General features: G+C 30.0%; 1 protein-coding gene across 1 annotated transcript in view; it reads left to right on the top strand.

Moving 5' to 3' along the window:
- Nucleotides 1–13,215, top strand: part of LOC143236747 (MAM and LDL-receptor class A domain-containing protein 1-like) — a 121,705-nt gene that overhangs the window by 58,610 nt on the left and 49,880 nt on the right. Inside the window, exons 27-35 of the mRNA XM_076475233.1 lie at nt 1,197–1,284; nt 2,472–2,609; nt 3,061–3,335; nt 6,386–6,479; nt 7,458–7,577; nt 8,238–8,497; nt 8,857–8,950; nt 9,389–9,544; nt 11,180–11,457. Of these exons, the coding sequence (XP_076331348.1) occupies nt 1,197–1,284; nt 2,472–2,609; nt 3,061–3,335; nt 6,386–6,479; nt 7,458–7,577; nt 8,238–8,497; nt 8,857–8,950; nt 9,389–9,544; nt 11,180–11,457 (1,503 nt within the window). The remainder of the gene's footprint in view (nt 1–1,196; nt 1,285–2,471; nt 2,610–3,060; nt 3,336–6,385; nt 6,480–7,457; nt 7,578–8,237; nt 8,498–8,856; nt 8,951–9,388; nt 9,545–11,179; nt 11,458–13,215) is intronic.

Genomic DNA, 13,215 nt, shown 5'->3' with positions numbered 1-13,215 from the left:
GTTATTTAATCATATAAAATGGTCCTCCATGTTGGAGATAGCTGATTTAGATAATAGAACAGTTAATAGACAAGTATTAGTGCAACATTTTGTCAAAATTTTAAGAATTGTGATAGAAGAAGACAACTTTTGTTTTAGTGCAAAGCTCTGCAGTAAACTGTCTATCTTGATAGGGAATCAAATCAAGGAGTTTAGTGTTGGCTCACTAAGAGATATTAGAAAAATAATGCTATGTTATGTTGTCAGATTAGAATATTGTTTAACTTGTGTAATTATAATATTTATGAAAATATTTTGTTTGTAATTCAATAACGTTTGTTTCACAAAGTGTCATTTACATTTTGAGCAAGGAATGAATTGTTGATGAAACAAAGTACAACACAGTTGAAAAACTGCAGTTGTTTTTGAGTTTCAGCTGTAATAAAGTGTTGTCTTCCCTGCACAGAAATTAATAAAAATAGATTGGAAAAATATTTCAGAATTCTGAGTTAAAATAACTACACATTATCTGTAAAATTTAGTTTTATTTCTTTCTGTCAATAAGGAGAAAATCTTACAGACTAATTGATATTTAACTTTTTTGGTTCATAATCTCAACTGAAATTAAATAAAACTGTTTCATAAGTTTTGAAATAGAAGTAATACATTAGTTTGTAATCATACTATACAGAATTTCTGATGGAAATAAAGAAGTAGTCTGGATTTTAATTTGATTGTAATTGAAACTGAATTTTTCAAGTGATAAACACTCATAGCTATAAAATAACTTTATGTAATAGACAGTGATAGGTGTAAAATATCTTTAATAGACACTCATCTGTATAAAATATCTTTACCTAATGTACTTGGGTACAGCATTCTTTTAATCTATCTTTGTAGGTACAAACTGCCTTTACCACAGTGAAATAGCTTGTTGTCCTTTCATTTTTTTATGGCTTGAAGTTATTAATTGTTTTGTAGTGATGAAATAATTTGTATGACTTTCAAATTATTATGATATTTCACTATATTGATTTGTGGTCTTGAAATAGGAGTATCTAATTCAAAACATGCTCCTAAATGTGGGCTACTTCAGATCCTAAGAAAAATAAAATTTGTTCAGTATTTTTAGTTAGAAATGTGTATTAAATTTCTGAATACTTGTTTATTGATTTTTCATCTTCAGTTTACGTAAGTACTGTTTATACTTGTTTCAGATTGTAATTGAAGGTCATGCAGTTAACGATCAAAGATACATTATTGCACTGGATGATCTCGAATTGAAACCAGGGGCTTGTACTTCAGGTAAGTAAATTTTATACAAATATGTTATCAATATCATATATTTCAGTATCTTGTATATATCACAAAAACATCTCGATGGCTAATAGTGTGTTTTTGAAAATCACATAGAAAAGGCTTTTGTTTCTTTACATTATGGTTTTGTATAATAATAGCACCTTATATTTCCACTCATTTCTTTTTCATTATTTTATTACTTCTGCAGATTAACTATTTACTTTGAGTTTTAATTTTAGATGTCTTGTACAACAGATAGAGATTTACGATGTCCATAAAACTAATATGGAAACTATTAAATTATCATACTTTGGTATGTAGCTATCCTTACTTCCATTTGACGACTTCTAAGGTTTGTTAACCAAAAAAAAAAACTATTAATTCTGTTATTTAAAAGTTGTCATAAACTCTGGATAGCTCTTTAGTTTTGAATAAAATTAAATAGGGTTTCACAAGAGCTAAATCTGCTTTTTGCAATTACATTCTGAGATAATAATTAGTTCAATACAGTTTACGGATTTTTTTCACCTGATAGTTTGTTTAGGTGAAATAACATCCTTCAGTGATGATAAAAATATAAGTCTCAGGTGAAAGTATTCAATAAAATGATGAAATCAGAAAGGAAAGAAGTCTTTTAGTATATCTTCTTTTCACTAGTTTAACCACAGTGTACATAAAAAGCTAGAATAATTTTAAAATCATCAAACTCTCCATAGTTTAACCAAGATTAGAAATATGTTCAAAACGTTTTATTAAAATTTATTTTTCTCCCCTATTTTATAGACGTGAGAGGGATAAAAATAAGTGTGATTCAAACATAGAAAATAAATATTTGTTGAACTTGCATTTTTTGGACTGACAGGCAGAAAGTGAAAGAAATATTAAAATATATTTTACACAATTGTAATAACTGTTGTGTTTTCCATTAAACATACTTTTTCTGAGATTAGACTGAAGTGTCACTTGTGCAAGGAGATATTTTTGTAAGCTCAATTTGTACTTCATATATTATATATTTTACTTTGGAACAGCTGTTTCCATCCTTTCTTTACAAGCCCCATGTATACAATATTTTAAGTACGCAGGTTAGGCCTAAGTTTGAAATACGTAAATTGGCTACATACTGCTGTTATTTAGATACATGTTTTTTTCAAATTAATTATTTCTTTGGTAAAATTATCTGTTTATTGTAGAATCCAAACAGGTAGAATGTGATTTTGAGGCTGGATCATGTGGTTGGATCCTCGATTCATTAAGTACTGCTAATTGGACTATAGCGAGAGGAGCTATTTCAGGAAATGCAGGTCCACAGGTCGATCATAGCACTGGAGGTTAGTCTTTGGTCTGAATGACTGATATTTGTCAGTAACACCTTCTCTCTCAGTAAATATGATAAAGAATTTGAGTTTTGAAATTTTCAACTTACATTTTAATAGTTTAAAACACTAAAATAATTAGTATTGTTAGGTAAATAATTAAACTTTATTCTAAGACTGTCAGCTGTCTAACAGCAGTTTACGTGTTTTGACTAGTCACATTATCCTAGAAATATTGACCATTTGATTGCTTTAAATTTATTTGCACAAGTTCCATGAATTTTTAAACTTTTATACGAGTTTAATATTGTTTATTTAGTTCATGAGAAATGTAGTGGTTTAAAATTTACCATTAGTCATTAATATGACATGAAGAACAAATATTTTGAACCAAAGGCAGATTTTCTTAATCTGGGTTAAAGGACAGCTCTTAACTGTGAGATTTATATTTTGATTTTTAAACCAGCTGGTGGTCGTTATGCTGTTTATGAAAGTCCTGGAAATTCCTGGACACTGTACCAAGGTCTGCTTCGTTCACCACCTATTGTAGCTAAGGAGAATGTGTCAAGTTGCATCCAGTTTTGGTTTAGTATGTATGGGCCATATATGCAATACTACAACTTGACTGTTCATTTAGTAAGGAATGGTCAAATCTCTCCACCTGTCTGGAGTACCTGGAGTAACCATGGGAAGAATTGGCTGCTGGCAGAAGCTCCTTTGTTAGCTCCATTTCCTGTGCAGGTAATTTACCAGTGTCAAATTCCAAAGTTTTAATGTAAACAATGACAAATAATTGGCGTTTTATAGAAGAAAATGAAATAACATTTAAGGAGCAGCAATGGACCTTTTACTCTATTAAGGCTGTTCATTCCATTAAATTATACTAAATCTTAACAGAACCAAACTTCAAAGCTAGCTGTTATCAATAATGTTTGTCAAGCTTTCCCCAAACTCGCTTAAATGAACTGTATCTACCACATCTGAAGGCAACCTCTTCCAGAGACCAGCTTTCTTGAAGATAACTTCTCCCCTGCCAAAATTTATATTCTTGTCCCCTAGTCTTACCGTTCTCACCATTAAATAATCCTACAACATTATAAATTCTCTTAACAATCTTTAAACACATCAATCAGATCCCATCTAACTGATTGATCAACCATTACACCACAATTCCTTTCTTTCATGACATTGTTATGGTTATTTGCATCAAAATTATTTTCGTATTTTAAATTGTGATATTCCACATGCATTACCTTGCATTTACTATAATTAAAATCAATCTGCTATTTATTTACTCAAGTCACTAACTCATTCTGTAAGACAGTAGCATCCACCTCACACCCAAAACTTTATCAGCACATTCAAATAATTTATTTACGATTGCTTCATATGAGTCACTAGTGTAATTCAAGAGCAAAGGAAGATCCTAACACTATACCCTGAGGTACCCCACTTGTGACATTAATCCAGTTTTACTGAACTCCATTTGTAACAACCCACTGCTTCCATTTTATTTCATACCTTGTCAAATGCTTTTTAACAATTCAGATACACCTGTACCCTCATCTACGTAAATAGTAACCTCTTCAAAAAATGTTAAAAAATTAGTAAGACAATATTTTTCTCCAGTGAAACCACTAAAAAGATCTTTTACCCGACTTTCAAAAAACTCTTCCTGCTGATGATGCAAGACAGCTTATAATGATTAACAGAATTTTACCATTTTCCTTAAACAGAGGAGTAACATTAGTCAAGAACTTGGAAAAAATTAATAGCAAGTGGCTCACATATTCAATTCTTAACCTCTCACCAAACCCTTGGGTAAATATTACCCATCTGATGAAACTTTGTATAATGGACAGCAACTGCCTGTTGTGAGGACTTTAGTGGAAGACTTTCAAAATGTTGTCCTCTACACTTGTGTCTCAACAACAGGCAGTTGCTGTCAATTCTACAAAGTTTCATCATGAATACTCTGCCTAAACAATCTATCAAAGAATTACCCATGTACTTTATGATTCTTTAAACTTCCCAATTATTTTTGACAAATTCAGAATCAATATGATCTTGTTCATCCTTGTTTCCATCTATCAGCTGTTCAGGTTGAGGAATATTCTTTAATTCTTCACATGTAAAAACTGAAGAAGTAAAATTTTATAACCCAACCATCCCATAATTATCATATGTTAGCCTTCCAGTGGCATCCTTCAAGAAGAAATCCTTAATATTTATTATTTCATTTTCAGCCATCTTTTTTTTTTTGATTTCTTAATTTACCATTTCACTAACTCTCTTGTTCTTCTATACTCCTCCAAATCTAAATGTAAACTTTGTATATTTGTAATTGTCCATTATATCCTCTGTAAGCCATCCTAGTTTATTGTTTGTTTTTTTTGCAACCTTCCTTTCTGTGTATAAGGAACAAACCTATTTTGAATATTTCAAGATAAGTTTATAAAATATTTCCATGTTTAACTATATCTCCAACTGATGTAGTTGATCAATTCTTGTCTCATTTCTTCAAAATTTATTTTAAATTTGGAATCAAGATCTTTTATTCCTCACCTCCATATGCAGCAAAACCTCATTGAGTAATGATAACTTCAACACCCAGATATTTCCCCACCTCCATGCTATCAGCAACTTTTTAAAATTAAAAGTTAAAAATAAATTTAAAAGATCATTGTTCCTAACAAGTCACTGAAGAAAACCATCCTTAACAGTTTCTAAAATACTTTTTTCCTCATGATTTGAATCTAGCATTTCACAGTCTTAAGTGCCTAAAAGTAAAATATCTTGCAATTATTGTTTTATTGGTAGTTGACATGAGTTTTCATAGAGTTTATCTGGTGATCTGTAACAAAATCCAGGGATCTATATTTTCCTAATTTTATATAATTAGTAGGTTTGCAAGTTCCAGTACCTCACAAATATTTTTCTTACATTTAGATAGTGAAGATAAAGTGATATATTTAAATGTGTACAAGTTTTAATCTGTGGTGAATGTTGTTTTCTGAGATATTACTCTTATTTTCCTCTTATTGTTATTTCTAAAGGTTATGGGACACACTACTGTCTTATTTTCTTACATTGTTACACACCCACACAATATATATATATATATATAGTTTTTAAATTTTAATTTTAAGATTTCCAAAACCTTATAGTAAAATGTTGTGACTGTTAACATTGGTCACTTCATATCCATTCAGCCAAATCTGTGATTAAAATGTCAAATTTTACTCTTCACAAAATTCCCTATGTCATATGTACATAATGTTTGTACAAGGTTACTCTTACAAACACTGCTTATGTAGTATGTTTTGTATAACAAACAGAATTATTTTGAAGCATCAGTGAGAAATGCTCATGTTAAATGTGGTCTTATTTTAAAACCTTTGGATCTATTTTAACATTTAAGCTTATGGGTTGTTTCATCAAAAACATAAAAAATTATATTTATATCTACACTGCAGTAATTCATTGTCACTTCACTTGGTGAGTAGCATGAGATATATTTAATGCTGCAATATCCAAACTTCCACATTCTACACAAGTATTCTTTTTTGATGTTTTGTTTGAGAAGTTTTTATTTGAAATATCAAATAATTCTAAAATGATATATCTAACACATTTAAATAATTAAAATGTCAGTTTTACTTTCTGTCGACTTTTGATATTTAAATTGGCAGGGAAATGTCAAAAATAAAATATTGTATATTCAAACACCAAATAAAAATTTTTTGTTAATTTAATATAATTTTTAATCCAAGTTATTTTCTTTTATAAAGGCCATCTTTGTGGTTAAAAACTTCTATCACAGCTATGCAAAAACGTATGTTGCAGTTGATGATATTAAAGTCATTGAAGGAAAGTGTTCTGCTTGTAAGTATATACAGTATAGAAAGGAATGTAATGTTTATTACAGGGGGATAAAAGAGGGTGGGTGAAATAAGGGAGGAAGACTACACACAGTAAATAAGGGAGAGAGAGATATATACTAAATTTTATTTAAGTTTCAACAAAAACACAGTGCACTTAATAAATGTTACCTCTAGTAAAATTACACAAACATTACTGGGGTTAGTATATATAGATACTACAAGCAAACTTATGTAAATGTTACTGAGTTTGGTGTAGAATGGTGGTTAGAATACACATCTGCTATGAGTGGGCTTGTGTAAACATTGCTAGTTAATGTGCCTGGACATGGTTCACAGCTGAAACATGTGCTCCAAATTCTGGACCCATGAGTATGCTGTAAGTTTGATATTTAGGTTAACTAGTGTGTCATTTGAAAATGAGGAACAACTACACAGACAGCTCTTGTTTAGCTTTTTGTGACGTCTTGATATGCCAAAATAAAACATCGACATAACGAGTCAGTTTCTCTAAATATTGCATGTATACTTGCATAGAAATTGATATAAAATTTTTGTAAACATTACATACAGGTTTAATAACCATTAAAACTAGTAGTAAAGTTGCATTGACATTGTGTATAGACTTTGTAAAAATTAATAAGAGAAAGCCCATAATACCTTGGAAATAAACTTTCATAATGTTACACAATAAAGAATGTATATTGTATGTCTTTTTAATTAACAATATACTGTTATATACAGTGTTAAACTGTCAGTGGGTGATGAATGTAAATTGGTTTTTCAAAATATGTAAACATGCTGTGCAAAAAAATACAACAGGTAATAAAATTACAGAAGGTTTTGTTCTACAACAATAACATGTCATTACCTCATCCAAAATATTTGTTTAGAATGTGTTTTGTACTTTAGTTGCACATATTGGAATGAAGGTAAATGTGTGTGTGTAATAATTATATTTCTGTCTCATATATTGTTCTAGATTCTGTTAACTGTACATTTGTTGATGGTATATGTGGATGGAATCGTGGAGGAAGTAGAACTTTCCGTTGGGAAATGGAAAGGGCCACTTGTCACCCGACCCGTATGGAAAATTGTAAAGGTATGCATTACAATTTTTTTGTTTTTCTAAAAACTACCCTCTGATAGCAGTGTTTATAAGGGCCTTGAGAGTTTCAGTAAGTTATGAATGTTTTAGTTATTATCAGGTATCATCAAATTTGGTGTTAGTAGACATCTGAATTATTTTCATAAATGCTTCTAGTAACCAAAATCTTAATTTGAAGAAATTATAATATTTTATTTTTTCCACCCCAGTAACAATCAAACATGAAGTTCCATCATTTCTGACATTTACAGTAATTGTAATTAATAATGGTAGGAACCCAACTTTTGTATAACTGTTTATTTTGCTCATGTTGGTTTTACATGTGTATCAAGCCACATTGCTCATGTATCTAAGTTGATGTGTTATAAGCCACATTGGTTATGTACGCAAGCTAAAGTGTATAAACTTAGCTGATTGATTTATGTTTATAGCATTTTGTTTTTCTTCCATCACAAATGTCTATATTTAGCCAGGTTTCAGTTATTCACATTATATCAGAATTGTCTATTCTGACCACTGCTTTAAAGTTGTATTTCTAGTATTACAGCAATAATAATTTAGCCCACCATTAAAACTTCCTTTGTCATTTATTTCCACAATGCACCTCTCTCATTGTTTTGTCATTATTCTTGTTTATTGGTACTTAAATTTCAGATGAATTTTACGTTGTCACAAAAGGAGGTTCAACAAAAGATGACAGGACATGGTTAAGAACTCCTGTTATTAAAATTGAAGATGGTGTCCGAAAGTGTCTGACATTCTGGTATTACATGAATGTTCAATCCAATCAGTATTTGGGAGTTTTCTTTGAGAAGCTAGATGGCATGAAACAACAGCTGTGGCACCGTTTAGGAGAGCATGGAAACCGCTTCATGAATGCAAAGATTTCTTTGGAAGGCCCCTTAGAAGGCAGGGTAGGCTATATTATGGATTTAGAATATGTGTGAAGAAAAACAATTAATGAAATCTTTTGCATAATTTTCATTTAGGAGTTGGAGAAATGTATAAAACATGTTTTTATATTCATTTACATGAAAATGATTTTACCCAGATGTACAAGCATTATTTTTCATTATAAATGTATATATATTAAGTAACTGTTAAAACTTTTAACATTTCTAACACAACACTACATCAGTACAGGACACACATGATAAAAATGAACCTAATGTTAATATAATGAATTAACTCTGTTTGTCTGATTACTGTAACTACGTATATATCTTTATTAAAAGTTCAATTATACATTCTGACTACAATCCTTTTTTTATAGGTCTTGTTTGAGTCATGGAAAGAACAAAATGGACCAAACATCGACATAATTCTAGATGATGTGGCTTTATTAGACTCACTGTGTCCATTAGTTGGTAAATCATTTTATAAATGAGCAGTTACATGTTCTATTTGTTTTATCAAACAGACTCTAGACAAGATTCAGATTACAGTTGTATAATTTCTTGCACTTGTTGAGTATCCATCTGTTTAACTTTATGCTATTGCAAAGAAATCTAAAACATTAAATTAAAAACTTTAAATATGTGTACTTGAAAATTTCTTTTTTTTTTAATGATATAAATTACATCAATTTTTTGTTCCACTTTCTAGTTACCTGGTACTATCTTGATGTGGTTTTGTTGTGTATTTCTTTGTTTTATGAATCCAGTTTTGCCCATCAAAACTTCTTTTTTTTAGTTTTTGAGTATGAATAAAAATATAATTTGATTTAGAAAGAAACTAATTTAACTAAGTTTTTTTTTTTTTAAATCATAACGAAGAGAATATGATTTATACATTCTTTTCTACAGATGAAATTGATACAATTGATTGTGACTTTGAAGACAATCTGTGTGGATGGCAACAAAATGATAAAGATCAACTAAACTGGATCATGCAGAGTGGGACCTCTCCAGTTGGTAACTTAGGTCCTACATCTGATCACACCAAAAGTACCCTTACTGAAGGTATTTGTCATGAAGCATTATACATATCTAAATGTAGGCCTTTCCAATCTTTGTTCTTTTTGTTTTTAGATTTGCTGTTAAAATGATCTCCTTCAGCTGTAGTGTAGGTTTGTTAATCAGTAACATTTGTGTCATACATAAGCTGTTCTTGTCATGTTCTCTTGCACACTGTTTATATTCAAGATGTTACTGAAAACTCTAACCAGATCAACTTGCATTCCACACGTAACTGTCTTTACATGTACTTTGATATCAGTTTATAAACAGCTTAGATTTTGTAAATACTTCATTGCATGAAAATGGAAATGAGCTAACAGCTTGAAAAGAAGTGGTGTCACACATTTTTGTGATTAAATCATGGCTTCAAGTTCACAAGTTCTCCATTCATTCTTAGCTCAACTGTTACAATGTGATAGCAGTGTTGTATTTTATCAAAATGCGTTATGCAGGACATTAAAGAGGAATTCTGTTCAGTGCAAGATAATGGTTAGATTTATGTTCAACCCTGTTATCAGAATAAAATTGTTGTCATTTCAAGGTTTCATAGATGCAATATCTAAGAATGGAAATTTGTTACATAAGGTTTGCATTTCTATTAAAATGGAAGAATATGTAGTCTCTATCACTAGGTGAGTGTTTACTCCTGAAAAAATATGATTCTGGTCAAGCAGTATATAAAACTTAATATCAAATATAACATTGCTGTGATTTATTAAAAGTTTCTGATAATCAGTTGAGCTTAAGGTGAGGATCAGTTGGGAGTTGATGAGAGTCTGATAATCATAAACCTGGACTTCTTGAAACTGAATTTTAAATATTTAGCAACATTATTTCACCTTTAACTTTACAAATGTAACTATATTTTTAATTGTTGTCAATTATTATGTATTATTGCAAGAATTATGTTGAGAATATAAATGGCAGTACCATGTGTTTTTAAAAACACATCATAAAATCATTTTGAAAGTTATTTACAGGTTGTGATTTTTAAAGCATTAGTTCTTATTGAAGAATATTGTACAAGTTACTAGCCATTAGTTTTAAAAGGTTTTGAATTATTTCATGATTATTTAATAATTCACATCTGATTTAAAAATGTGTATATATTTATATATATGATGTTTTTTCATTGTAAACTATGCTTAAAGTGAAGGTCAGCACAAATCTACAAAATTTGTGCTGATACTAATATTTGAATATTGTGGGTGAAACATTTGATGAAAATCTTGGAGAAAAAATCCTTGATGGCTTCGTAGAACAGAAAAAATATATTTTAATCTTTTGGTAATGCTGGTTTTTGTAGAAGGAGCAACAAATGAAATGCAATTTATTCATTTTTAATTTAAACAAGAAACCAAATATCATCATAAGTAATTTAAAAAAACAAAACAAAGCCTCTATTCCTTAAATTACAGGATTAAGTAAAGATATTTTATCATTTGTTATTAAAGTGATTTATGAGAGTGAAACTGCTCTTCTATAAATTCACATTTGTCAAGGTCTCCTTGTTTCCTTTGTCAAATAAGCAGACTTTCTTAAAGATTTTGTAAACTTTTGTAATAGATAGGTAGTTATCTTTAACAATAATGTAATATTGTATTGTTACCAAAGAAACGTTATTGTTTTTATTATTAGGTGGTTGGTACTTAGAACTTCGTCGATGGACAACAGTGGGAAAAATAATATCTGGTGGCTTACAGAGCCCAGTTATTCATGTGCCTCGAGAAGATGATCGCTGCTTAGAATTTTGGTATCATATGGCTGAAGCTAATATACGTTATGATTTTCATCTTGATGTAAACTTGTTGAATAGAAATGGTTCTACTGCATATAAGCTTTGGGAGGAATGGAGTAACCATGGGCAAAGATGGTTAAAGGCTAGTATTGGTATTAGAGGACCTTTTGAAGGAATGGTACGTGTTCTTGTATATCTTTATTTCTTAACCACTTTTGGCTTATTTATGTAGAAAAAATATTTGCAAAAAATATGAACAGGTTGAAGTTGTTAATTGCAATAACTTTTAATAAAGAACTAATTGATTCTTTAAAAACATTCCATGAAATAAAATGTGAATCTGAAATGGTAATGGTTAGCTTCTTTGCATTGTAAAAGCAAAGGTAATTGTAAAGTAGGAAATTATATAAAAAATAATTTGCCATTAGTTCTTGATGAGTATATTACTCTTTGGGACAAACTTATATTAAATCAGCTCTCAAACTTCACATCTTTTTCAATGTTTAATCTAATTACTGAGGGATATGTAACAACCCTATATATGAACCCCATAAATTTTTTAAGATCATATTTCTAACCTGTGGGTCCCTAGATTTTTTTGGTTACAGGATTCCTAATAACATAAACTGCATAAGAAAAGTAAATAAAATTACCATTAGTATCACAATTAATCATACTAATTATTAATGGAGTCACACATTTCTCATGTTCAGTTATTTACACTGCAGGTTACAAAAGAGAAATGTAGAGTAATATAACCTATACTTTAACCCTAAAAATAGGAACTTTAATCACACACTTGCTGAAACTTTTTAGTTTCTGATTTGTCCTTTCAGTCATTTTATCATAACATGTAGTGTATGTGGTCTAAAAAAACATTTTTATAGATTAATGTTGTTCATGCATTTCAAAAAACTTCTGGTTAATTTCATTGTCTGTTAAAACAACACCACAAAACTGATGCTTTATTTAACACTTAATTTCAAAGAGTAATTCATGAACACTTGTGTTTTATAAAACAACATTCAGTATTTTGTCTTTATAACTTATTTCTTACATGAAAATGAGGTATCGTAAAATTATCAACATCATTTAAACTAGTGGTTCCCAACCAGGAGTGCAATATAACATTTGTTTTGGCCACCTTCACCTTTACTCTCAAATAAATAATTACTGTGAGGGGTGCAAGAACATATTAAAATTTTTCAGGGGTGCAGGGCATAAAAAAGGTTGGGAACCACTGATTTAAACTATTGTTAACTCCAATCACCCCTGATCTTTGGAAACCTCGGTTGTTGTTGTTTTTTTGTATCCAAAAGCAAGGAGGACATGAATATGGGTCAGTGTGAAGTCATATTTAGAGTTAGTTCATTGGTTTGCTTGTTTTCTTGGTGTTAAGAATGTACGATAACCCAGATGTGGCTATTAAGGGTCATATTTGGAATTAAATGTTTTTGTTAGTATCTTTTCTCTATATTTCCTTAGTCTAAGACTGTTTGAATCCAGTTCATTGGTAGAGGTTAAAAGTGGATTTTAATTATCTTTTTTTTTAATGTCTTGGATAGTGTATTCTATCTGTACTCCTCTAGGAATACATTGATCCAGTTCACTAGTGGAGGTTGCATGTGGAATTAAATTATTTTAAATGTTTTTATCAATTTCTTCTGATAGTCCATATCCATATTGGAGCACATGATCCTGGTTCACTAGTGGTAGTCACATGTGGAATTAAATTATTTTAAATGTTTTTGTCAATTTCTTCTAATAGTCCATATCCATATTGGAGCACATGATCCTGATTCACTAGTGGAGGTCTCATGTGAAATTAAATCGCTTTAAATGTTTTTGTCAGTTTATTCTGTCCTTACTCATTTAGACCAGTTTTGGATACTCGTAGAGTTTTAGCAGAGAAAAAAAAGAAATTAATCAAAGAATT

Source organism: Tachypleus tridentatus, chromosome 13 (genome assembly GCF_004210375.1).
Source record: "Tachypleus tridentatus isolate NWPU-2018 chromosome 13, ASM421037v1, whole genome shotgun sequence".
NCBI lineage: Eukaryota > Metazoa > Arthropoda > Merostomata > Xiphosura > Limulidae > Tachypleus > Tachypleus tridentatus.
This window is presented reverse-complemented; position numbering and strand designations above follow the sequence as displayed.